The sequence below is a fragment of the Macaca thibetana genome, chromosome X (genome assembly GCF_024542745.1).
Source record: "Macaca thibetana thibetana isolate TM-01 chromosome X, ASM2454274v1, whole genome shotgun sequence".
Lineage (NCBI taxonomy): Eukaryota > Metazoa > Chordata > Mammalia > Primates > Cercopithecidae > Macaca > Macaca thibetana.
Genome location: NC_065598.1, coordinates 131,101,127 through 131,128,425, shown reverse-complemented (window position 1 = coordinate 131,128,425; position 27,299 = coordinate 131,101,127). Strand labels below are relative to the sequence as shown.

The following is a 27,299-nucleotide window of genomic DNA, read 5'->3' as shown; positions in this document are numbered from 1 at the left end:
TACAAGTGCACCCAGGAGGCACGCCGTAAATGCTCTTTAAATGAATGAATGAATGACGAAGAAATGTTACTGCGTTGCTAGGTAAAGGTGAAGAAAGGAATGTTGGGGGCCAAGCTGGGTGCTGATTGGCTAGTCCCCACAATGCAGTAGGGGCAGAGCACGGAACGTAGGAGAGGGTTTCTTTAGACCAGGCAGTCGCTGCCCAGCCGGTCAGGACGTGGGACGCAAGGGGCAATCCTGCCTGGTTCGCAGGTCCGAGGCGGGCGCGGTGGCCCTTTGGGCCCCGCCCCGCCCCGCCTACCGGCAGCCAGGCCAAGGCCCAAGCGGAGGTCGCGCCGACGCCTGCGCAATGTATGCGGAGAGCCACCACCGCCTCCGGTCCCGACTCCGATGATGGCGGACGGCGCCGCCGCTGGCGCTGGCGGCAGCACATCTTTGAGAGAGCTGCGGGCACGGATGGGTGAGCGGGCGGGCGGCTCCCGAGGGTGGTTCGGGCCCGCGTGGGAGGTGGTGCTCCCGCAGCCCCCGGGCCGTCGGAGCGGCGCAGCGGGGGCCACAAAACTTTTCCCTGGAGTCGCCTCGTGCTATCCGGTCCTCCCCTCACCCCCGCCGGAGTGCCCTGGGACGGGACAGGGAGTAGCCTTGGGCCGGGGGTGGGGGGTTGAAATGGTCTGCCGACGCCGCGAGCCGCCTGAGTCCCGCCGCCAACGGTCGAACTGCCGCTGCCAACGGTCTAAGCCCCGCGGACGCGGCGCGAGGGAACTCACAGGCTCTGCTTCGACGGGTGGGGCGGGGGCGGCTGGAACCCGGACCCCGCGGACCGCCCCGAGCCCCGTCTGCCCTTGGGGGGCGGCGGCCGCCCGCGCAGCCGCCCCAACGAACGCGCAGCTGCCTGGGATGTGCGGGCGCCCGCGGGGACTCCGCGCGCCGGCGCCGGCGCCGCCTCCGTGGCCAGGCAGCCTTTCCAGGCACGGAAAATTTGAGTTATCCCCCAGCCCGGGTCGTGGCGAGTTTAGGCGCTTTTACTGTCGCAGTCCTTGCCTCTCCCAAAGGCTTACCTCCTGCACCCTCCCAGTCAAGGTTCAGGGAAGAAGCTGGGTGAGGGTGGGGATACTTAAAAGTTGATTTAAAAGTTGGGATGCAACTTGGCTCTTTGCATCTCCTGATTTGCCTGCTGTAGCACATGACTTAGACAAGATGTCATCTTCCGTGGGACATCTTGCAGTCCCTAGGCTGAACTGAACGAGAATCAGCACTTCAGAGTGCTTTTTCCTCAACGGGTCCCATCGCCAAAAAGTTTTTCCCTCCTCGAAAACCGTTAATCTTACACAATTTGACAGCGCATTGCTTGGTCCAGGAGACGGCTCCACTACCTGAGAGAGGATTTCTTCCTTGCAGGAGGTTGCCTTTAGCCTGTTAGACTAGTTCCCTCTGCTATGAGCGCGAATAAAACGATTTTATTACTTTTAATTGAATTTGTTAGGGTTTTTTTTTTTTTTTTTGCATTTGCAATTAAAAAGTTAGATTGTTTACGACCGGGAAGCTGTATGTCACTTGAGAAGACTTTGAATCAGCTCTCCAAAGACTGTGTCAGAAGCATATACTACATACACTTTCACCATTCATCAGGGAGAAAAGAATCTTCCTTCCGTGTCTAAACTTATGGTTCACCTAGAAAGAGAGTCTCCAATAAATTGTGTTGCTTATTGGTACCCGTGGCTCTCAGACACTGGTTTATTTCAGTGATTTAGATTAACCAGCATTACTCCAATATGGTGAAGAAGTTGTGAGCCGGATAAACCCCTAAAAACAATTGTGTATCAGATGTTGGAAAGTGTTTTAAAATTATATATGGGACAGATACTTGAATTCACAGCATTTCAAACCAAAAACTTAACAGCCACGTAGAAGTCTTAACCTAGAACCCTGGTTTAAATCCTTGCTGCCCACTTCATGTTAGGAATTGGAAATATCGCACGTTAGACTTTTTTCACAGAGCACCAACTTGACCAGAACTGCCCTTTAGATCTCAGCGTTTTCCTGAAAGGGTCAAGGAGAAGATGTTTTTGCTAAAATGTTGTTTTCATCTTCTGCTGGGAGCCTGTCAGCAAGAGTTAAAACTGTCTTGAATACATAACATATAAATGCACAGCACAGTCAAAATACATTTATACATTTGTGTATGCATTCAACAGATACATGTGTATATATATATGTGTGTGTTACATATAAAGTGTAAATATATATTTGTCAAGTGATGTTTTCTGTGCATAGCACTGTGCTGAGGTTGTAACATACCGAATATTTATTTTAACAAAACACATGTTTATATTTTTATGCAGAATTGTTTTAAAATAAAAATTAATTTGAATATTTCAACCAGATGAGCGTAAGAAACTTGCCACTGACATATCACCTTTCCCTTCTTATTTTTCTAAATTCACCAGTGTTTCTCAGTTTAGAATAACTTATTCAAAGAATAATTTCTACCAATGCAGAAAAAGTTACTGAAATTGACAGCCAGATTATCATAGAATTTTAGAGTTGGAGAAACCTTAAGATTATCTTGTCAGGCATCCAGAGTCCCAGCTGTAAAACCCTGGGGGCACTTCTACCACTTGAATGGGCACTCTCATGAGGAGCTTAATATTTTTCCAAGTAGCCATTCCATTGTAGACAGCTCTAAATTGTAGAAAATTGTCTCCAATTTTGTCTTCAAGACAGCTATCTTTGGTTTGAACTTGGAGGTCTTCTGAAAGTCTCAGCCCTATGACTTTGGCTTTTGCTATTCGAGGCAAAATTCTGTGAATCTGCCTGATTTTTATGGTTCGCTGATGGCAGATTTCTTTTCCTGTTATTTTTTCTTAATATTTCAAAATAAAGTTGCTTTGAAATTTACAGTTAAATCAAGTTCTGGCTTCACCACTTACTACTTGTGTGAATTGGGCAAGTTATGTTTAGCTTCAGTTTCCTCAACTGTTAAAAAAAAAAAATTGGGGAAAATAATTATGTTCACTTTATAGGATTGTTGTAAGAATTACATGCAGTAGGCCAGGCGCAGTGGCTCACGCCTGTAATCCCAGCACTTTGGGAGGCGAGGCGGGCGGATCACGAGGTCAGGAGATCGAGACCATGCTGGCTAGCATGGTGAAACCCCGTCTCTACTAAAAAAAAACACAAAACATTAGCCGGGTGTGGTGGCAGGCGCCTGTAGTCGCAGCTACTCGGGAGGCTGAGGCAGGAGAATGGCATGAACCCAGGAGGCGGAGCTTGCAGTGAGCCGAGATGCACCACTGCACTCTAGCCTGGGTGAAAGAGTAAGACTCTGTCTCAAAAAAAAAAAAAAAAAAAAAAAAAATTTACATGAAGTAATACAAATGAGCTTTGTAAATGGTGACATGATATACAATGTGTGTTATGGACGTTTTTAGAAAAGTTCCATAAATACAGATTAAGATTCATAATTCAGTTTTAGTAATAAACTACACATTTTCTTATTTAATCTCTGGACAAAATATAGCTTTTACTTTAATTTTGGATTTAGAATTAGTATAAGGACTACAGAAATACCTTGCTGTTACTTTTAACTGAATATTAAGTAAATTCCCTCATTCATTTAAATGCATGTTAAGTAAATTCTTCCATTCAATGAAGTTGAATAAAATGTTGACTTTAATATATCCAGACATAAAGGTGTTATCCCATTTTCTGGACATTTTAAATAATTTTTAAACCCTGTCCTTTCTGTTAATGTATTTCTTACCAGTAGGAATTTGAATACAAAGGTCTAAAAATCAGATTTGATACTACTACTACATTAACCTTTATATGATTTGGTTCATTATTCTCACCACAGCTACTTCTAAGGTTATTTCTGTTTAATAAGATTTTTAATTAGCCTGGTAAAAATGTACTTTTTTTGAGACAGGGTCTCTCTGTCGCCCAGGCTGGAGTGCAGTGGGATGCTAAAGGCTCACTGCAGCCTCAAACTCTTGGGCTCAGCCTCCTGAGTAGCTGAGACTACAGGTGTGCACCACCACACCCAGCTAATTTTTGTATTTTTATAGAGATGGGGATTTGCCATGTTGCCCAGGCTGGTTTCAAACTCCTGACCTCAAGTGATCCACTTGCCTTGGCCTCCCAAAGTGCTGGGATTACATGCATTAGCCACCACTCTGGGCCAAAAATGTAGATTTTGAGAGAAATTATCAGCTAAATAATGTCAAATACAGACTATCCTTAGGACTTCTAAACAGGAGAACTGAATGTGTAAAAACAATACTACAAGTACTTTATTGTTTTCTCTGTGCTCACATAAAAATGTTGCAAGTGGGTATATAGGAGTGTTTATAGACTAAGAATTTTTGTTAATATACTAGTGCTCAAATTCAGAAAATAATTGTGGTCCATGGAATTGCCAGTAGTTAAAATTATTAAGGAAGCTGAGAAGAGTCTCGTCTTCAAATTAGGCTAGGTCATATATTATCTGGGCTGTTCAGCCCCTGGGGTTAAAAAAAAAAAAATGGTGATCCTTATGGCAGCAATTGTGATGTCACTTTCAAGGTTATGCTGTAAAATAACTCCCTCAGTGGCAATTAACACCTCAGAGTTCATTCATTTTATAAGTCCAAGGACAGCCCCTCTATTCCCTCAGTTACTTTAACTGCCCATCTTCAACCGTTATATTTTTCTTAATACATAGAAACCAGACTTGTATGCAGCATCACAGGGGCTTACCTCCTGTGCATTTCTACAAGGGAAGAAGAGTTAGTTTTCATACTCTTTTTGAAGATGCTCAGTATTGTGGGGCATTTTAGATATAGCCATATGTGGAATTAAAGGGTTCAGGGATTCCCCTATAATAACTCATGTGTGTCATCCTGGAATTTTAGTTTTCTTGCTTTTCCTCATACTGTGCTTTCCTAATCTTACACTTCACCCTTATCGAAGTTTATCACTTTTCTGCCTGTTTACACGTTTGTTTGCACCTTGTACAGTTTATATTTGTTTGCTTGACATCTACCTAGAATGATACCATCTCATTGGAGATTACTTTTTCTAAAAGCCTATTTATTTCTCCACCTTCAATATGCATCAGAATAGAGCTTTTAACAACTGTAGATGCCTGGGCCCCACACCAAGAGACTGGTGGTGGGGAGCGGGCAGGCAGGCATTGCTGATTTTCTAAAAGTGAGTTAGGTGATTCCAGTGTGCAATCAGGGTAGAAAGCCCCTGATTTAGGTAATTTATAAGTGTACTCCTTAACATTGGTTGGGCCTGATCTTTCACTGAGTATTTCACTGTTAACACTTTGCTTCCTGATTCAGATCCATAAATTCTTAACCTGTTATCTTCTGAATTTCCAAAAACTAAGGTGAAGCTTAGTTTTTCCAATTCCTTGCCAGCTCAGTTTTTCTAACACTTGGTGTAATGTTTCGTTTGAGACATTTTTGAGATCTATTAATCATTGGCTCCTACTCATCCACAAGCTTATGCTGCCACCGCCACTAACAACTCAATTATCTTTATGTCTGCAAATACCCTGGCCCATCTTAGTAAACACTTTAAATTCTTTGTTAAAGTATTGTTGAAGATCATAGGTGTTCAATATATCTTTGTTGTTGACCCAGATGAAATCAGTCATGATTTATAGAAGTGATCCTATCCTTTATCATCAAATACAACTGGCCGTGATTTGCTGACTCCTGTGTTAGCTATTCGTATTCTTAACATCTAATTCCTTATCTCTGTATTTTAGTTGCTGCAGCAAACGAGATTGCTAAGGAAAGGAGGCAGCAAGGTGTGGTTAATCGTGTTGCAACCCATTCCTCAAATATAAGATCAACATTTAAACCAGGTATAATTTCTCTGATGCTTTGATAGATGTCAAAGTGTCATATCTTTAAAATTTGATATCCTATTAATATCTAACTATATTCTTTTTTTTTTTTTTTTTTTTTTTTTTAGTAATCGATGGATCCATGCTTAAAAATGACATAAAACAAAGATTAGCAAGAGAGCGCAGAGAGGAGAAAAGGAGACAGCAAGACGGTATATTTTAGACCTTTTTTCAAAAATCAAAATGAATTTTATGTTGTTATATATTGCAAAGTGTTTTTAACTTACTCCTCCTAATTTGTTTATATGATAGAGTATAATTTTTATATTACGTATTATTTTGGATTAAATCTTTTTACTAAATCAGGTAAAGAAGACCCATGAAAATTCTTTGATTAAGTTGTTTAATTTTTGGAGGAGTAGTGTATCTTAGCTTTGATTTTCTGAAAACTAAGGTCTGGAAATTTCTTCAATATTTGTAAAAACAATCAGAATGAGATTTCAGTAAAAGTGATTCTTTTTTTTTTTTTTTTTTGAGACAGAGTCTCACTTTGTCACCCAGGCTGGAGTGTAGTGGCGCAATCTCGATTCACTGCAACCTCTGCCTCCCAGGTTCATGCCATTCTCCTGCCTCAGCCTCCCAAGTAGCTGGGACTACAGGCAGCTGCCACCACGCCCGGCTAATTTTTCTTATTTTTATTAGAGATGGGGTTTCACCATGTTAGCCAGGATGGTCTCGATCTCCTGACCTCATGATCCACCTGCCTCGGCCTCCCAAAGTGCTGGGATTACAGGCGTGAGCCACCACACCTGGCCAGTAAAAGTGATTCTAAAACTGAAAATAAATTGCCAATAATCCTAATATAGATAAGATGAAAAGCATGTTACCAAGTTGTAAAAAGATTATCCTTTTAGATCCTAATTTATACAGAGTCACACTTCAGAAGCATTTAGTGAGGGAAAATTTGAATATAGAAAAAATTGTGCTCTCCTATAATGTGGTATATGGTTGAGTCCATTAATGTAAAACTGGCATGTTTAATATGGTCTGTATAGGTGAGGACTTTGAAAGAAGTTTCCTAGTAGAAGGGAACAAAACATATATCCTGTCCATGTGGTTTTTAAAAATTAGTATTTTAATGTACAGCATATTGATATGGTAGGGTTTGACTTTAGCTCAAATCAGCAGAAATATCACATGAAAGAAAATATTTTTTCTTAATTTGGAATTGTAGTTTGGACAGGATAAGAGTCATTTGGCATAGACAATCCAGTTCTCCAGAGTTAAATGAATACTCAGTGAAAATGGTTCTTCAGTGGCTACCTCTGTTCACTTTTATAATAAATCTTTAGTTACTAGCACAGGTTGTGTTAAGAAAGGGAATGAGATATGTTAACTTTTTCCTTCTGTGTGTGTGATGTGGAAAACCTAAATATTTTCTTGGCTCTTACACCTTGAAAATGTATTTGGAATATTTCAGCCAATAAAGAAACACAACTACTTGAAAAAGAAAGAAAGACCAAGCTCCAATATGAAAAACAGATGGAGGAAAGACAGAGAAAGCTGAAGGAACGAAAAGAGAAAGAAGAACAACGGAGAATAGCCGCAGAAGAAAAAAGACACCAGAAGGATGAAGCACAAAAGGTACGTAATTTTACAGCCTATACATGAGAAGATAATCTGTGTTGCCTGAGTCTGGAATATTGTTTTCTCAGGCCTTCTCTGCCTTACTGGCCCTGTAGAAAGGGAACCAATCCCAGCTCTTTCTTCTTCGTTTCCCCTTCCCCTCAGCATTATATAGGCTCTTACTCATGTCCTGATAAGATCCCAGGAGCTTAGATCCACTAGCGTAGGGAATGGGGAGCGTTCCAAATCCAGGAACAAAACCCCGTCCACCTTCAGGACTTGCACATGAGGTACCTGTGGCCTGGGCTTTGTTCTGAGTGGCTCTGTTTACTACCAAAAAGCATTCACTGTTGTCTCATTGCCTGCAGAATAAGGGCAGACCCCACTGTCTGACCCTCCCTGACATGCCCTCATCTGACCGATTTCTCACAACTCCTTTAAGAGTGTGACTCCCGAGCCAAATCAGGGCACTCGCTCTCCCTTTCAGCTTCCCTGGCTCCCTGTGGTGCACACTCACACTCTCTCCCTCTCTACCCTCTGTCCCCATGTTCCTCACATTCCCTTTCCTGACAGGGCCCCTCTGGATGTGTGGTTCAGAGTCAGCATTCTTGCTTTTGTTTTGTGGCACTGCCCCTCTCGTTTCCTTGCTGGATTCTCTTTTGGTGTCCTTGGCACTCTGTTGGGATGAGTCCGTGGCTTTGTTATGCCCTCTCCTTTTCACTTCTGTACCTCTTCAGTTTGTCTTTTGTGGTACTGGGCATCTGGCTACCTGTCTCATTCTGTATGATTCTGACACCTAATTTTTCTCTTGTAGGTCATTTCACTACTTGACTTGGAGTATGCTTGACTCCTTCTGAATCTAGCGTGGTCTCTGTGACACCGTTCTCTATCTTCCTGGCATTCTCTCTTTCTCTTTATTCCAGGGATTTTTTTTTTTTCTCTGAGACAGAGTCTCACTGTGTCGCCCAGGCTGGAGTGCAGTGACATGATCTTGGCTCACTGCAACCTCTGGCCCCCAGGTTCAAGCAGTTCTCCTGCCTCAGCCTCCCAAGTAGCTGGGATTACAGGCGCCCACCACCACGCCTGGCTAATTTTCATATTTTTAGTAGAGATGGGGTTTCACTATCTTGGCCAGGCTGGTCTTGAACTCCTGACCTCGTGATGCACCCTCCTTGACCTCCCAAAGTGCTGGGATTACAGGCGTGAGTCACCCTGCCCAGCCCATTACAGGGATTCTTAAGTGTCCCTAAATAAACCTTAGTCTATCTTTTGGTCTCTGTCTGACTCTGGCCTTTTTCTGCCTGAGGCAGCTCGCTTTTCTTTTTTCTGTCTTTGTCTTAGCTTCTGTCTGTTTTTCCCCATCTTTATATCCTCTGCCTGCCTTTCTCTCAGTGTGTTGTATTTTTATTTCCCTCTCTTATTTTCTGTCGCTCTAATATTTACGTTTTTTTTTTCTCTCCTTTTCTCTTTGGTTCCATTTCTCCCATGAAGCTTCCTCTTGTCTTTCTCTGCGGTGCTCAGTTTCCTCCCTCATCCATACCGTTGCTCTTCTACGTGCTTCCTCTCCAGCCCTGCACCCGATCTGGAGAGCTTCCTGATTCTAGGACACTTCTTATACCACCTCTTCCCCGTCCATGGTGTACTGTGTCTCTATCTCTCTCTTTCTGAACCTTTTTCTGTGGTTGTTTATGTTCTGTTTCATGCTCTAGTATTTGGTAGACTCTCATTCAGAATTCCTGTCACTTCCCATCATCCTCTGTGAAACATCTCTTATTTTACTTATCTGTAGTGAAGAGATGAAGGCCAGAGAGAGAGAGAGAGAGAGAGAGAGAGAGAGAGAGAGAATGAACTAAGTAAAGATGAACCAAGAAAGAACCAAGAACTAAGAACCAAAGAAAGTGAAATATAAACTGTGTGTAGAGTGAGTGGGAGTCCATGGAGGAGAGAGACAAGTCACAGGGACTGAGACCAAAAAATAAAGACTATCTTAGAAGAGGAAGCTGCCAGAGAGAACACAGAGAAGAGAAGAGAATGCAGCAGAATGACACTACAGACAGAAAGGGAGCCACGGACGTGGCAGGAGAAGGGGCAAAAGAAAACCCCAGATAGCTAGTGCAGGGGAGTCCCAGACAGAACAGGGGACATGGGACACTGGAAGCAGGCTACATATAGCAAAAGAGAGGAATTCTGGAGAGCAGAAAAAAAACCCATACTCAGTGGTGCTGAGGTGTATATGAAATGGGATAGGAACTTCCACGTGAGCCCTGGGTGGCCATAGTGTGAGAAGGGATCTGGAAGAGAGCACAGTAGGTAATGCATTTGGAAACGGTGGAATAGAATCAGAAATAGTTTAATAATACAAAGTTAATCTTTGTTTTTAGTCTATTATAGTTTCAGGGTTTCTAAGTAATTCAGAACAACTGCCTTTCTGTTAGAAAATACAGTTTTCAAATGTTGCCATTATATCAACTTTAAGAATTGCAGTTGCTTTTCTTCTCAGGAGATACGGCTCCTCTCCATTTTCCTAGTACATTTATCTTTGCCCTTGCTAGAAACAGTAGAGGCTTTGTAAGAATGGCGTTTGCTGTGAAACGGTTGTTGTTAGGGAAAAATAGAAGACCTTTGGTCCTAAAAGTTGATTTGCTTACCTGAGTTCATGCTATGGTACAGTACAAGGATGAGAAATATTTGAGAGAAGAGCTCATTTCTGGAAGTGGAGTTGTTTTGCTACAGTATGGCATTTACTTTGTATAGCTGTTGTCTTAATCAGTTTAAGTTAAAGTTGAGGTCAAGACAAATATATTGATTGTCTTTTTTGAAACTTTATTTTTATTAGTTAACACCAGAATTTAAGCTGTTACAGATGTGAGTATAATAGATGATTCTGGTATAAATTTAACTTTCATGTGTGCTGATTTTTCCCCTGCCTCCTTCCACAAAGAATTTAAGATAACTTAAAAATACATACCACACCAGATGATAAAATAAATGGTTGGGGGAATCAAGCAGAGGGGAAAATTAAGGTAGGCAAATAAAACATAAGGTATGATTAGCATACACAAAAGTACACCAATCAGTCTTTGCACAGTTGCTAGAAAGAGGCTACACATTTGGCTCTAAGTTTCCTAATGATATAAACAAAGAGGAAAGCGTGGTCATTTTCTCAATGCAGGGTCCATAAGATAAAAAAAAAAATGAGTTATTTAGGAGAAGCACTGGTACTGATAGATAGCTGAGACATATCGCCAATTATCTTAAACTTTTACCTGAGACAGAAATTTGGTTATGGTTTATTTTATAAGCTACAGATCAAAATTATACTGACTAATATAATGAATATGTAAAAATATGTTGGCATTTATTTTAAATAGGAAAAATTTACAGCCATTCTTTATCGTACTTTGGAACGGAGGAGACTTGCTGACGATTATCAGCAAAAAAGATGGTCATGGGGAGGCTCTGCAATGGCGAATTCTGAGAGCAAAACTGGTAATTAATACACCTGTTAAATTTTAAGTTTGTTTATGTTCTTATTTAAATATTGGCTATGAGTAGAAGCTTGCATTTACAGCAAGGTTTTAGTGTTTGTATCCTAAACAAAAATACTGCACATAGTAAACTTAAATTTGTATCATATGCCATTGCAAAGGAAACAGGTGAAATGTTATAGTAGATTTTAATTAGCTCAATATACCTAAAATCTTATTTAAACTTATAATCAGCAGAAAAATGATGAATAATGAGTAAGCTTTACGCAGCTTATCAAATGCATATTTTTAAAAATAAGTCTACCTTGTCTACTATTGATTCAGTGTAAATTTTCTTATAGGCACATAATTCTACACAATTTCAGAAAACAAAAGTAAAATTTATATAGTTTAGAAGGATTGGCCAGTTGCCGTGGCTCAAGCCTATAGTCCCAACACTTTGAGAGGCCAAGGCAGGCAGATCACTTGAGGTCAATAGTTTGAGACGAGCCTGGCCAACATGGTGAAGCCCCGTCTCAATTAAAAAAAAAAAAAAAAAAAAATTGATTGACTGGCAGTGAATATTGTGAGCTTGAGTAATGTAAGTCTGTGCTCCATAGAACTACATCATGAAAACTCATTTTGTTTCAGTTAATGATGCTTTCCTCCTTGAAATATGATTACAGTAAGTATTATGTCTTTTCTCAGCCAATAAACGATCTGCATCTACTGAAAAACTTGAACAGGGAGCTTCTGCTTTAATCAGACAAATGCCTTTGTCATCTGCAAGCCTTCAAAATTCCGTTGCCAAAAGTAAGTAGTTATTTCATGTATTCTACTGAATTTCTATTTAATGAAATCAGTTATTTATATTTTTACAGTACCACCTATTTAGATTGTGGAACATTTAGGTTTATTTCAAAAGAGTCCCATGTTACTTTACAGCAGAGGGAGAGAGTTAGTCATACTTTTTTTTTTTTTTTTTTTTGAGACAGAGTCTCGCTCTATTGCCCAGGCTGGAGTGCAGTGGCATGATCTTGGCTCACTGCAACCTCTGCCTCATGGGTCATGGGCTCAAGCGATTCTCATGCCTCAGCCTCCCAAGTAGCTGGGATTACAGACATGCATCACCATGCCCAGCTACCTTTTGTACTTTTGGTAGAGACGGGGTTCCACCATGTTGGCCAGGCTGGTCTCAAACTCCTGACCTCAAGTGATCCACCCACCTCGGCCTCCCAAAGTGCTGGGATTACAGGCGTGAGCCACCATGCCTGGCCTTGTATTTTCATCAATATACTTGTTTCATGATGTTTGTGTTAATCATATCAGATGGGATTATTGGACCTCAGTAGCTGAAACTGAAACATATTTTGGTCAAAAGACATTGCCATTAAGTGGCATAATTATTTATTTGAAAATCAGTTCATATTCTACCAGCCTATAAGTGAAATTGTGTTTTCTACAGACTGGTTAGACTAGTTATTCAATTTCCATTAAGTATTGTGAATATTACCTCATTTTAGAAAAATAATAGCATATATATAGCAGTGGACAGGTTGATCTGCATTACATATGTCATATTTGTTATTCACAATTATCTTAGAAAATTGACAGACAAATATAATTGCCTTCCTTGTTTTATAATTAAGACTCCAAGAAATTCAGTGATTTCTACTCTAACATCCTTTTCTATGGTTTATATTTTGGTCATTTGATAGATGGATCATGATATTTAAATTGTACCTTTCATTTATAAGTCAGTGTTTTCCCCCAAAAGCAAATAAAGTGATAATGATGTTTAATGATAGACGTATTGCCAAGCTCCACTTTACTACTCTTCCTAATGGCAACACAGAGTTGTTTCAAATACAGTGAAGTTGTCTACTATGAATAATTCAAATATCTTTTTGTTTCTGGTATGTACCCTTTTAATTAGTGTTCCTTATTAAAAGAAAAATCTATACCCAAGTGTGTGTCAATAACCATGTCTGGCTTGTAGCACATGGTGCCTCTCACTGATAATTGAAATGGATTAGGCAACCGTACCCATCAATCCAAAAAAAGGATCCCTTTTCTTTCCAGAGGAAAAAAAGGAGTGTTCTTGAGAGGAAAAAGAGAGAACAAATTCCACATCATTCCTTTAAACTTAGCCATTAAAAAAGATGAGGAAGGATGGCTTTTGTGCCTTGTGAATTGAATAAGGCGTAATTATAGTTTGAATTTTAAAATGTTTGTTTTGCATTATTAGGTGTCTCGACAATTTTTGAGCAATGCTGATTGCTGTAAAATTCCAGTACAGCAAAAGATTTTGGATACCATTTAAAGTGTAATTAATTGTAGCAGTAGTTAACCTTATGGAAAAGATTTCCATTTTTGCCTAAAACAATATAGTTTTTAATATGTTGAAAAGGATTTCGAGGGGGAAAGGATTTCTGTTCAAACTTACATTGTGTTATTTGTACTTTTAGGACTCTTAAAATTTCAATGATGAGCTTGAGAGGTCTTTTATTTTATTGTCAGTCTGAGTATATCACATTTTCTCTTGTATTGGTCTGAGAAAAGTTCATCCACTTACCACCTCCACCCTCAATGTGCTTTCCCAAAGCATTTTTATGTATAGTCTGGGTTCATTCATAGATTAATATGGGAAGATTTTCTCTGGCACCTTGCTTATAATATGGTAAAATTAATTTATTATTCACCAACTAAATCCTTTAGAAAAATTAGATAACATTAATTGCAGTGCCATGTTTATGTACTTTCATTTTAATATATCTTAATTGTTCCACAAGCATTGACTCTGTTTTACTATCTAATTGCTTTCAGGAATTAGCAAAGATTTATCTCATAGACATTTATTACATATTTAATATAATGAGCAAAAGCCTTATTAGTGAGACAGGTCAAGAGAAGGGACAGATTATGACTTCAGGATAATAATTAGTTAAATTGTACTGTGACGGAGCAATTCCAAATAAAACTTTTAAAATGATTTCTTTATTAACTTTTATTACAAGAAGGTATGTGTGGAAGACACTTTGTGAAATAACTTGCTTAAAGGTACAGTATGTTGCACACTCTGAAATAATGAATGCTATAATTAATGATTTCTAAGAAATAAAATCCATATTGGCAATGTCTTACCTTTAAATTGAAATGAAACCTGGTCAATTCAGAGAGATCAACATTTTAAACTCAAATGAAGTTAATAATGTAACCTGTAATATTTTAAATAACTATTTTAAATCTGGGTTGATTCAAGTAGTCTACTTTTTTCTACTCATTGCTGATTCATAATAACTGCTCACACCATTTTGTCATTTTTTGCAGTATGCTAATGAAAGGTACTGACTTTAATCACATGATCGAACCACCTCTGTGGTTCATGCTGCTCAATCATGTTATTAATTCAAGGAATTTTCAGATGATGCTGTGTTGTCAACATGTACTTTAGTTTACAAATCCCCGAAAGATAAATTATTATTATTATTATTTTTTTTTTGAGACGGAGTCTTGCTCTATCGCCCGGGCTGGAGTGCAGTGGCGGGATCTCAGCTCACTGCAAGCTCCGCCTCCCGGGTTTAGGCCATTCTCCTGCCTCAGCCTTCGGAGTAGCTGGGACTACAGGCGCCCGCCGCCTCGCCAGCTAGTTTTTTTATTTTTAGTAGAGATGGGGTTTCACCGGGTTAGCCAGGATGGTCTCGATCTCCTGACCTCGTGATCCGCCCGTCTGGGCCTCCCAAAGTGCTGGGATTACAGGCTTGAGCCACCGCGCCCAGCCGAGAAATTATTTTTTAAACAGACATTTCAGCCGGGCGCGGTGGCTCACGCCTGTAATCCCAGCACTTTGGGAGGCCGAGACGGGTGGATCACGAGGTCAGGAGATCGAGACCATCCTGGCTAACCCGGGGAAACCCCGTCTCTACTAAAAAAATACAAAAAATTAGCCAGGCGAGGTGGCGGCGCCTGTAGTCCCAGCTACTCGGGAGGCTGAGGCAGGAGAATGGCGTGAACCCGGGAGGCGGAGCTTGCAGTGAGCTGAGATCTGGCCACTGCACTCCAGGCTGGGCGACAGAGCCAGACTCCGTCTCAAAAACAAAAAAAACAAAAAAAAAAAAAAACAAAAAAAAACAGACATTTCTCAGTATTCTGAGCTAGAATATCTCAAGTGAAATGAAAGTGTCTACACGGAAGCAGATTATTTCTCCTTGGGTTGCTTAAATCGTGGCATCTATACCAATTGTTAATATTCATTTTTATTTTAAAAATACTAGTTATAACTATTTAACTTGTAAGGTCCAGGACCCGAGCCTCTGAAAGCCATTTTTTGGCCGTGATGCTACAGCTATCAATAACTTTATACCTGATATCAAAAGAATGGCTCTGTAGGGTAAAACACTGACAGTCTGTTCAAGCCTACACGTTGATACATGTGTAACTCAGATAATTCATTTTCTTTATGTTAAGAGCAAATATCTTTATTTAAATGATACCGGAGCTTCATGTTTTCTTCATTTTATTATATTGGTGTGTGCACGTGTGTGTGTGTGTACATGTGTGTATACATATATATCTTTTTAAAATATATGCATATATAACAAAAATACTAGTTATAACTGAAGTATAAATTGCTTTTAAGTATTCGGCATCATGTCTAAAGGGTTGTATGTTTGTAATTTGGGAACTTTGATGTCAGATAGTATCAGACATTTTACCTCTTAATTTTTACCATTTTCTAAATAATTTTTTTTTTTCATTTCAGATAAAGAATAAACTTGTTTTAAGTTTGGGGATATAGAATCTCTGCATAATATTTGAAATTAAATCTTATAAGCAAGGTAGAGAACATAAAAAATGTTTGAAAAAGGAGTGTCTCACTCCTGAGATAATTAGTAGTTTATGAAAACTAATATTCTTTTGTACTTGCTCTCTAGGGAAAACAGACAAGGAGAGAAGCTCATCTTTAAATAGAAGAGATAGTAACCTACATTCGTCTACTGATAAAGAACAAGCAGAAAGGAAGCCACGTGGTTAGTTGCTTCTAAATACAAATTTTAAATAGTTTTTTAAAAGAGGTATTTTATGTCAACATTGAATTGCTTGAAAAATCATTCCCAAAATTGGAAGCCAAAATACTCCTCCTTAAACTAAAAAATGTGCTTTGGTGCCATGCTTATTTGGCTAAAGCCAGAAAAATCTGTCTTTAAATGAACTATATAATTCCTGGCATCATCTGACAAGGGGTGGATAATGCAGCTGAGGAAGTAAATCACAGAATATTGGTATAGATAGGTGTGTACTGGAGGATTTGATTCACTTCCAGTATTTCATTAATTTGGATTTGGAAGTTGAAATACCTGGCCACATTTCGAACTTGAAAGCTTTGCCCTTGCTTCATAACATTACCCACATACATCCTTTGTGCATATTTTCACTGCTGATTATTCACAAAATTTCACAGTGATTACTAAAGCATTTCTTTATATAAAGTAGTTTCTTTTCTTTCTTTCTTTCTTTCTTTTTTTTTTTTGAAATAGAGTCTCGCTCTGTTGTCCGGGCTGGAGGGCAGTGGCACCATCTCAGCTCACTGCAACCTCCACCTCCCGGGTTCAAGCGATTCTCCTGCCTCAGCTTCCCGAGTAGCTGGGATTATAGGCGCCTGCCACCGCACCTGGCTAATTTTTGTATTTTTAGTAGAAGTGGGGTTTTGCCATGTTGGTCAGGCTGGTCTTGAACTCCTGATCTCAGGTGATCCACCCATCTCGGCCTCCCAAAGTGCTGGGATTACAGCTGTGAGCCACCGTGACTGGCCATAAGGTTTCTTTTTAACACCTTTCCCTAGCATTTTCCTTTCACGTGTATTTGTTGCTTTTTGTTTGATACCAAACCATTCCTTTATAGAAGACTCTCCACTTAATTGATTCAGGTCAAATCCTGTTAGAACAAATGTCATTGACACAGGGATCTTTATGAACATGAAGATTTATTGGAGCAAGATATTTACAACAAAATTTACTTTTAACAAAAGTGTTTACTCACCTCCTTGGAGCCTTTGGCAGTGAACTTGAGCATTATGATTTTCAGTACTGTCTATCTGTAGGAATCCTTGTAAAAGTTGTTTTGCCGTGTGCAACTTGATTTCCTCAAGTGTGAGTTCCTCCATAAACTTCATACAGTGGGGAATGACTCTGTTTGAAATGTTACCTAGATTCTTTCCTTAGAGTTATTTTGGTATGTATGCTGTGGCCTTTCTTCTTTTATTCTGAGAATCTCTTCCTTGACAGTGCAGTCCAGTGAGATGACAGTGTTCAATCCTGGTATGTTTTGTGTTGCCGGGAAAGGTGCTGTTGAGAGCAGTTTGCATTGCTCTTTCTTGCTTTGCGTTTGTGAGACCTCCAATGGAATCCTTTGGATTTGTTTGCATTATATAGCTTGTTGCTCATATATCAGTTCTCAAGAGAATGATTTCATCAGTTGTCTGTTCAGCCCAACAAAAGCATCATTAGCCAGAAGCAGAAGTGCTGCTTCATTATCCAGTCCTGGAAAAGATGTTCCAGGTAACAGGTATATGGTGGAAAGCCAGGAGTTGTTGAGTGTTTGCATTTCAAAGCAGGCTTCATTACTGAATTTGTTGCATTTAGGCATCCAAATAGTTTGAATCAATAGTTATCATATTAGTGATTTTACCCAGCATTTGATGTTGCATATTTATTTTATGACTTCTAACATGATAGGGCAGTTATGTGGGAGACAGGTAATTTGTGGGATGAGATAGCTAACTTTGGAGGTGGTTGTTAAATTTTAAAGCTCTATGGGTTTTAAAAATATAGAAAACCTTCACTCATATCAAGGGAGAAAGTTTCCTACTCTACCTTCCTTTTTTCCCCTAAAATATGGAAGAATAGCATAGAGCCACCCTTCAGCTTTTAGTTAGAGACCTAAAGATTGTTCTTAACATGAAACATCTTCAGGGTTGTGTGGACTTTCATTTATAGTTTACATATAGTATTAGACTTGCCTTTGGATAGTTAGACCCCCCCCCCCAATAATGGAAAGGGCTAATGCATTGTTCCTATGATTTTTTTCTCTTTTTTCCCCTCCACTTTTTCCTTTACAGTGTATATCCCACTCCCTTTGCTTTTTCTCTGTTAGTATTCATATGATTAGTAAAATGCATCTAAATGCTATTACAGACTTTCTTGTACTGCAGTCTTATTTCTTTTGTTCTAATTCCTGACTTTTTTGTGCCCAATTATATGTATGTCAGGTTATTTTCTGCCAGTCTCCCTTTCCCACCGAATCTATGGTAAGATATTTCTATTACCACCATCCAAAAAACCTCAATATTTTGTCTTAAAAGTTTATAGCTAATAAAAATCCAGTTATACTATATTTTCTGCAGCACAAACTGTTGGTGTAATGTGACTGTTTAGGCATACGTAGATATGTAAATAAAATGCTTTCTCCACTAAAAATGAGGGACTAAAAGATAACATTTAATTTCGCTAAAGATTTTATTCATAAGTAGTCAATCTTTGGTAATTTGGTCTATTTTAATTATTTGATAAGATTAGGTGAAAATTTGCCACCCATACTTAAAGATGAGGTGGCAGATAAATTTAACCAGGTCTTTTTTTTTTTTTTTTTGTAATTTAATTTACCAGGTCTTAAGCCACCTCCAAATACCTTTTGAAAAATATTTAATTAGGCCAGGCGTGGTATCTCATGCCTGTAATGCCAGCACTTTGGGAGGCTGAGGCAGGTGGATCACCTGAGGTCAAGAGTTCAAGACCAGCCTGGCAACATGGTGAAACCCCGTCTCTACTAAAAATACAAAATTTTCCGGGTGTGGTGGCACATGTCTGTAATCCCAGCTACTTGGGAGGCTGAGACAGGAGAATCGCTTGAACCTGGGAGGCGGAGGTTGCAGTGAGCCAAGATTGCGCCACTGCACTCCAGCCTGGGTGATAGAGCGAGACTCCATCTCAAAAAAAAAAAAAAAATTAATCGTATAAGCAATAAATATTTCGTGTAGAAGAAGTTTTTAATCTAATCCCCCATTATCCCAGTGCTCACTGGTAACTTCATATTTTTCTTTGCATTTTCTTTTTCACAAAATGAAATAACCTGTTTTCCATCTCCTATGTCCAAAATATTGCATATTATTACTCTTAGTGACTGCCTTAATATGGCCCACATTTCCTTTGGAACATTTGGATGGTATTTTCAATTTTTTCAATATTATAAACAGTAGTAATTAGCAACCTTATACAAGCATTTTTATGTATTTATGTAATTTTTTTTTCCTAAGGGTAAACCTAGAAGTAGAATTGCTCGAACAAACAGTATGTACTTTTTATGCTCCCCAGGGAAAATATACACATCTATACTCCCACCAGTGGTGAAGAGGTTCTAAACATTGGTATTAATCACTTTCTTCCATCTTACCTGGCACCAAATATTATCATTTTTGTCCATTTGATAGGAAACATAAAATTAGATTGTTAAACGTGGAAGGGACCTTAGAGATCCAACCCACTCTGATTAATGTCTTATTACAGTTTTTAGTGTGGGCGAGAAAATGCTCTTTCTTACATTCTATTCTAAAACATTAAAATATGGAGTGTCTTACATAATCACCTATAATGGTAAGATCTCTAGCCCTGGTGAAGATGTTTAGATTACTTTTAGAAAGGGTTGAAGACCTTGTGCTTTTTTGTGAAAATTATTCTGAAATATAGTATGATTAAAATAGAAACAGCTTATTGCAAACATCAACTTTGGAGAAGCATCTTATTTTCATCTGTAATAGACTATTGCCTTTACAACGACTGTTGTTAATGTTGCTTCTGAAGTACTGACTTTGTGATGGTTCTGTCCTGTGTCTGTCATCCATTTCACTGAACTTCTCCTGTGTTGTGTGTAATCCCTGTGCTTTCCTAATAAACAATCTCTTTTCTCTGTTCCTGTTCTTATACTGTGTACATGGTGCATCCTTTTCTTGTCAGATTTCTAACTTAGGGAATTTCATTCTCTGTCCTCATTCAGTTACAGGTGTCACCAATTATGTAATGCGGTATGTCACTGTACCCTTGCGTAAATGTACTAGTGACGAATTGAGGGCTGTTATGTTTCCCATGTCAGCAATGAAAATACCTCCTCAAACAAAAGTAGAAGAGGCTCCCTTGGAGAAAGTAGAGACACCTCCCAAGGCAAGTGTGGATGCACCCCACCAGGTGAATGTGGAAGTATTCTGCAACACAAGCATGGAAGCATCCCCCAAGGCAAGTGTGGGCATGGCCGCTGAGGTGAGCACGGACTCATCCCCTGTGGCGAGTGTGGATGTGTCACCTGTGGTGAGCACATATGATTCTGAGATGAGCACGGACGCATCCCCCGAGTTGAGCATAGACACACCCCTGAAGGTATACCTGGAAACAATTCCCAAGGTGAGCATAGAAGCATCCCCGGGGGTGAGCCTGGAAGCACTCCCAGAGGTGAGTGTAGAGGCAGCCCCAGAGGCAAGTGTGGAATCACCCCCAGAGGCGAGCCTGGAAGCACCGTCAGAAGTGAGCATGGAAGCAGCCCTAGAGGGGAGCTTGGAAGCACCTCCCAAGGGGAGTGCAGAAGGTGCCCCCAAGGAGAGTGTGAAAGGGTCACCCAAAGAGATCATGGAGGCGTCTCCTGAGGCAATGGTGAAAGCATCCTCCAAGACATCCCTTGAAGCAAGCATGGAAGCATCTCCCAAGGCAAAAGCGAGAGACGCTCCAAAGGTTTGTCAAGTGCCTGTTATTGACAAATTTTCTATTAAAATATGTATATTTTGTTGTATAGTTCAAAATAGGTCAGATTTACAACATAACCGGCATATTATTTACAGTATTCTGCAATATAATTAATAAAATAGGTTAACTCACTTAAGCTAGGAATTTAAAATTCTCTGATGTCCATTGTACCACTTTTCCTCCAAAGCTGAAATATTAGTGAGTTTTTATTAGAAGGGAGAAAATGTAAGTTTATATGAACTGTGTTTCTAAACTCTGAAGAAATGTTTTTTGAGAAATGTTTTAAACCCTGAATTAGGATTTGGAAATTGAGTTTGGTTTTGAAGGATAGTATTTCTTTTAAACCTGTTATTTCTGTGATCTCCTGGAATTGTGTAATGTAAATTGTTAGTCCAGAAGCAAATATCAATGTCCTGATTCTCATGCTCTAAAAGAAAATTGCAGTTTAAAGAATTCTAATTGTGTTTTATTCGGAATGTTTTTCTCTTAAAAAAAAAAAAAAAAAAAAGCCAGCTACAGTAAAAGAATTGTTAGTAATTTACTATCTTGTGTTTACCTGTTCAGAAATCAGACATGGAAAAACAGGCCTTAACCCTTATTGCCAAGAAGCGTCTATCATCATACACTGAGTGTTATAAATGGTCATCATCTCCTGCAAATGTCTGTGGTCTGCCATCTCCCATCAGCACTAAGTAAGCAGCTTATTTGCAACTGTTCCTGATAGGCATTTTACTAGAACAAATTCCATGTCAATGTTTGATTAGTGAAATAGTATGCATGGTAACACAAATGTAAAGGGGAAAAAGCCTGTAAAAAGGGATTTACTGTTCAGAAAATTTCCCCGATTATAATGTCACCTCATAATATCATCTTAAATTTTACAAAATTGTACACTGAAAATTAATTAGCAAATGTGTATTACTTTTTCTCAGCAGGCAAATCCAAAAGAACCGCCCTCCATCACCATTACCACTTATTTCAAAACAGTCACCACCGACTTCTTTTCCTTATAAAATGATGCCTATTCAACACACCATGTCTGTGCAAAGTGCATCAAGTACTGTCAAAAAGAAAAAAGAAACAGTTTCTAAAACCACTAACAGATGTGAGGCTTTGAGCCAGAGGCATATGATCTATGAAGGTAAGTTCTTGCACTAAGAAGTTTATCTTTAGCAACACAGAAAATCTTACTGTATTCTGGGAAAGGTTCACTTCATTTTATTCCCCAATTGAGAGAACTTTAGGGAATTATTTTCCTTTTAGATAAAGAGAATCTAACCAATCTCTGGTACATTGGAATGTATCCTCTCTGTTTGTTTGTCCTTGCCAAAGCTTTCTTCTCACCCCTTTGTTTTGAAAAATCCATTTTTGGAACTGCTTTTAAAAGCATAAGTCTAACCAGGCATGGTAGCTCACGCCTGTAATCCCAGCACTTTGGGAGGCTGAGGTGAGAGGATTGCTTGAGCCCAGGAGTTTGAGACCAGCCCAGGCAATATAGGAGAGAGACCCCTGTTTCTACAGGGGAAAAAAAAAAAGCCTGATGTGGAAATGGTAGGCTGTATATTCTGTTAGGGGATTGAGGATAAGAGTAAGCCATATTATACTATAACTGCCTAGCTTAAGGTGGTACACATCTGTAGTCCCAGCTAGTAGGGAGGCTGAGGTGGGAGGATTGCCTGAGACCAGGAGGTGGAGGCTGCAGTGAGCCGTGATAGTGCCTCTCCACTCTAGTCTGGATGAGAGAGCGAGATCCTGTATCAAAAAAAAGCACAGGTCGGATGAGAGGTTTGGTCTAGGTGATTCCTAAGATCTCTTCTAGTTCTGATAGTGATGGTTCTTGGAGAGAGCATATCCACTCGTGGATGAGCAGGTTTTTCCCAAGATTTAGGTTCGTTTCTATATATAGGCCATAATGTGGTGTCCCTTGATTTGTGTAGTATTCCTGAAAGTGCCATATTGCTATTTTGCCCGTCACATGCATTCTTAATACCCATGGACATTACTTAATTTCAAAAACACACTGGGGAATTTTGCTTTTTTAGGGAATTCCACAGTGAATTTTTTTGGTAACAGAAAAAATCTTTTAATTACAGATTACTCATTCCTGATATGTCTTCTCATTTTCATATGTGATTTATTTAAAATAAATTAGTTATATAGACCAAAATATTATAATATGCCTCCGTGTACTCACCTTATTTTACTGATCGTCTTGGTTTTGTTATCTACAGTTAGCTACTCTATGATCAACCAAATGTACACACTATTATCAAGGTTTAGCTAAATAGTAATTATATAGTAAAAATGATGGACAAATCTCAAAATGTATGCCAGATGTATTTTTGTTTGAGTATTGAAGATACTTGTACCCTTCATTTGGACCAAGCGTAAGCTTGTCTTCCTCTATATTCAGTATTTCTTACTCTTTTCCCATGGGATTAGTTGATTCAGTTATCTCAAAACCACTAAAAGGAAAGTAGAAGTACATTATTCCATTTTGGAACAAGTAGGTGTTAAAAAGAAAATGCTACAGCTATTGTTGGGGGTGCAGTTTGAACAAAATCTGTTACATAATCATCTGTAGTTTGCTTGTGATTTATAAATTTTGGACTATGCACATATATATATATATATTTTAATGTTTTGGATTGTGTTGCACTTCTTTGTTGGAGTGAGAGATGATTAGCTCTCTAAACTAACTGTTGCACATATTTATTTAAACTAGAGTCTGGTAATAAGAGTACTGCAGGTATTATGAATGCCGAGGCGGCAACAAAAATTTTGACAGAATTACGCCGCCTTGCTCGTGAACAAAAAGAAAAAGAGGAAGAAGAAAGACAACGGGAAGAAATGCAGGGAAGGTCAGCACAAAGTCTTCCTTCCTATACTATAAATCTTGAGTAGGGCCCAAATTTTTGAAAGTCAAAATTTTACCCTCAAGTTATAAATTCTCAAGGAACAATTGACTTCAGTGAGGATCAGAAGTGCCTCATTGCCTGTATAGGAAGCATTTCAAGCCCTTGTAAATGGCTAAGCTAAGGACCCTGGTGTGTGGATAAATGGCACAGTCCTTTTTAGCCTCCATACATCACGTGCCATTAAGGTGTGCTAGGAGGATGCACAGAGACCAAACTCACATTCAGGATTTGAACTCTCAGCACCAGAGTGGTATATAAGAACCTATCTGTTTGTGTTCACTAGTGTCAGCCCTTTATTTTAAAAGACTTGTAATGTCAGGATTTTTAAACCTGAAAATTATACTTACGTTACGTTTTACTTTTCCTGTGATCTTTGTGACACCTGTATCCCATCAGGCCAGTGAGTCATTGCTAGAAGGATTTCCTTTGTAGGCAGCAAATCTCCTGTACAGTTGTGTACATTCAAATTCTAGCAAAGGTTTCTTGCTCCTCCATCTTGAGGCCTATTTTATGTCGGGCCTTGTAATGTAAACCTCTGTCCACTGGCTGCAGGGAATAACAACAGTACTGACTTTGCTTTTAAGTATTTAGTGTTATTTGAAATAATCATACATTTTCCATATGCTTACATGGGCCTGGGAAAAAGAAGGGAATATTATGAATTACAAAAAAAACTCTAACTCAAAGAATATTATTCATCGCTTCATATAAACAGAGCTGATTTAGCATTTGAAAGTGCTGAATACTAGGGAGCCACCAGACTCTGCTCTAAATTATCTCTGTAATCCCCACGAGAGATTGGGTGTGAGCAAGTGTAAATAAGGCCTTTTAGGGGATGTCGTGTCTCAAAGACAGTTAAGGAATGATTTCCTCTCACGTATGTGTGTTTTTTAATAAGCAAAGTTATCTATTACTTGATTGAAGTATTTTTCTGCTCCCGAGGGCTAGTTTTTCTCTTTAAAAAGGGTGGAATTGTGTAATTGCTATATAGTAACAACACAGAAGATGTAGTGACTCTGGTGTAGATATAAATTGTATTACTATACATAGGAAGTTTCACTGTAAAAACTCACATACTACTGCAAGCTGAATATGGTAGCAATCAAGATGAACACTAACAATTATTTAAATACTCTCAGGGTCATTAAGAAATCAAAAGACGTGGCAAAGGAAGCAGTTGGAGGCCAAGCAGAAGACCTCTTGAAACTCAAAGATGGGCAGCGACCAAAGGAGACTAAAAAGAAGAAAGGATGGCTGGATCAGGAAGACCAGGAAGCACCACTGCAGGTTTGCTGGCTTGACACTTTATCAGGAGATAAGAACCAGATTATAAAGTTCAGATGGAACCCAAAGCAAAAATCTCTGTCTCTGAGAAAGAAGACATGAGCAGATTCTCTGGCTGCTTTTTTTTTTTTTTTTTTTTTTTTTTTTTTTTGAGACGGAGTTTTACTCTTCTCAGCCAGGCTGGAGTGCAATGGCGCGGTCTTGGCTCACTGCAACCTCTGCCTCCCAGGTTTAAGCCATTCTCCTGCCTCAGCCTCCCAAGTAGCTGGGATTACAGGCGTCTGACACCACGCTCAGCTCATTTTTGTATTTTTGGTAGAGATGGGGTTTTACCATGTTGGCCAGGCTGGTCTTGAACTCCTGACCTCAGGTGATCCACCTGCCTCAGCTTCCCAAAGTGCTGGGATTACAGGTGTGAGCCACTGCGCCCAACCTCTGGCTGCATTTTTATGTTATAGTCTCTATTACCCAGTACCACTGCAAGCCATTGTCAGTCACCCTTAGAAAACCATAGAATGTTTTCCTAGTGAAATAAGCAGAAAACAGCAAATTCTGTAGTCCTTAATTTGAAATCCAAATTGCTTAAACAGATTCAACATCCTACATTGGTTTCCCCCATCTTGCATTCTGTGGTACCACATACAACTCCATCAACTGGACCTTATACCCCTGTGACAGATAAGATAAACCATAAATACTTCTACAAGTTTAAAATCATTAACTGATAAGAATGTCTCATCTATCTAAAGTCAAATTATTGGGTAAATAAAGGCCCAAACTGAACTCAGATTATACTGTTTGAATTATTACCATAGCCCAATTTATATTCCCAGTTTTTAGTGTATCATTCACCAGCATTGGTCATGTTTTATATATGATTGTTTATGCTTGCATTTCTCAGGAAGGTGCCTTCAAGAATTCTCTCAGTGCTTTTGAGAAATGTCAGGCTGTTCACTCCTGTTACTGTGTTAATGGATAGCTTCACAGTCACATACTTTGAATTAGGATGGTATGATGTTCATAACGATGACCCTGTGGTCCTGAATCCTCAAGACAACATTTAGCCTAGCTTTGTGCATTCTAACTAGTGCTTTGAAAATTGACAGTCCACAAATACCATAATATAGGACCCCTCATCCAAAAGGTTGCACTCTTTTGTTATGCTAGGTAACATTTTACCATTGAAATTTTTAAACTAGAGTTCTCTGATGTCACTCAGGTATCTTGAGATTAAATGATATTTTTATACAAATTTCCTAGAAAGGGGACGCCAACATAAAAGCTCAAGAGGAAGCTGACAAACGCAAGAAAGAACACGAGAGAATTATGTTACAAAATTTACAAGAACGGTTAGAAAGGAAAAAGGTACTCACTGTCTGTTTGGGGGGACTTGATTCTGTGTTTTAAACAGTGTTGGGCACCTGATATCAGCATGTTTTTAAGAATCACAAATCTGATATATGCTAGCTCCTGGTGGCTTTTCCACTCGATTCTCTTCTTTATCCAAGGATCTGACCTCTCCTACATAGAAGGCTGTCCTCTTACTGATCATGCCTCCCACTCATGGACCCTTGGTGGCCATTACAGTGATGCCTCACTATATCAAACCTCTGGTAACAAAACTCCTCTGAGCAGAAGGACTCCAGTCATGGTAGGGGTTGGTGGAAGTTAAGACTTTCTTCTAAACTGGCTGGAAATTGCAGCAACTACATGGGAAGAAGCAGAAACTGCAAGCCTCTTTGAGAGGCCAAGGTGCAGGCTGTTTTTAAGGTAGGGCCACATGTGAGCTCATCTGGCAGCCCTGGTCCAGGCTGAGTTGCTGCAAGGCCTATCTGGTAGTAGATTGGTCACCTTGAGGGGACCAGGGAGCTGCAACTCTCCTCACTGCAGGGAAAGAAGTGTGCACAGGAGAGAGAATTCCTGTCCTTCCCTAGAAGTATATTTCTCCTCCACCTCCCATCTTCTCTCTTCATTAACACAATAACAGTGTGGCATCATTGAGGTGTATTATTTTCATTAACATTGGCTTCAGGAATCAACTGAAGACTAAAGACTAAAATTATGTTAAAAGCTCTAATTGGTTTGCAATAATATATGCTTAGCCTAAGTAATGAATTTCTGCATATGCAAAATTAGGAGTGAGATGTTGTCATTTGGATGTTTGTGTTATAACAAATACGGCAGTCATTCAGGGCATTTTATAGCTGAAACTGGGATTGGGATAGGAAACTCAACTGCCACCATAAGCCTTTTGTTGGTAATATTTGTGGTTTTGGAGCAATCACTGCCATTGTCCACCTCTGTGAAATGGGGATAATCAACTCCTTTAGGATAACTGTTTGGTTTCTCAACTGTTTTCATGTTTGAATTTTTCTTTCCC

The 27,299-nt window shown here is 39.4% G+C and overlaps 1 protein-coding gene across 5 annotated transcripts in view; it reads left to right on the top strand.

The window, feature by feature from the left end:
• Positions 1 to 27,299, top strand: part of MAP7D3 (MAP7 domain containing 3) — a 195,566-nt gene that overhangs the window by 159,874 nt on the left and 8,393 nt on the right. The window contains exons 2-14 of one of the 5 annotated variants that reach the window (XM_050777203.1): positions 195 to 460; positions 5,759 to 5,857; positions 5,968 to 6,051; positions 7,320 to 7,483; positions 10,837 to 10,954; positions 11,641 to 11,745; positions 15,867 to 15,962; positions 19,981 to 20,705; positions 21,282 to 21,409; positions 21,650 to 21,858; positions 23,443 to 23,578; positions 24,775 to 24,922; positions 26,180 to 26,284. In XM_050777203.1, coding sequence (XP_050633160.1) covers positions 391 to 460; positions 5,759 to 5,857; positions 5,968 to 6,051; positions 7,320 to 7,483; positions 10,837 to 10,954; positions 11,641 to 11,745; positions 15,867 to 15,962; positions 19,981 to 20,705; positions 21,282 to 21,409; positions 21,650 to 21,858; positions 23,443 to 23,578; positions 24,775 to 24,922; positions 26,180 to 26,284 — 2,187 coding nt within the window. In that variant the 5' untranslated portion in view covers positions 195 to 390. Of the gene's footprint in view, positions 1 to 133; positions 461 to 5,758; positions 5,858 to 5,967; positions 6,052 to 7,319; positions 7,484 to 10,836; positions 10,955 to 11,640; positions 11,746 to 15,866; positions 15,963 to 19,980; positions 20,706 to 21,281; positions 21,410 to 21,649; positions 21,859 to 23,442; positions 23,579 to 24,774; positions 24,923 to 26,179; positions 26,285 to 27,299 lie in introns of those variants that run through there. The other 4 variants (XM_050777202.1, XM_050777201.1, XM_050777200.1 and 1 more) reach the window with 4 other exon arrangements.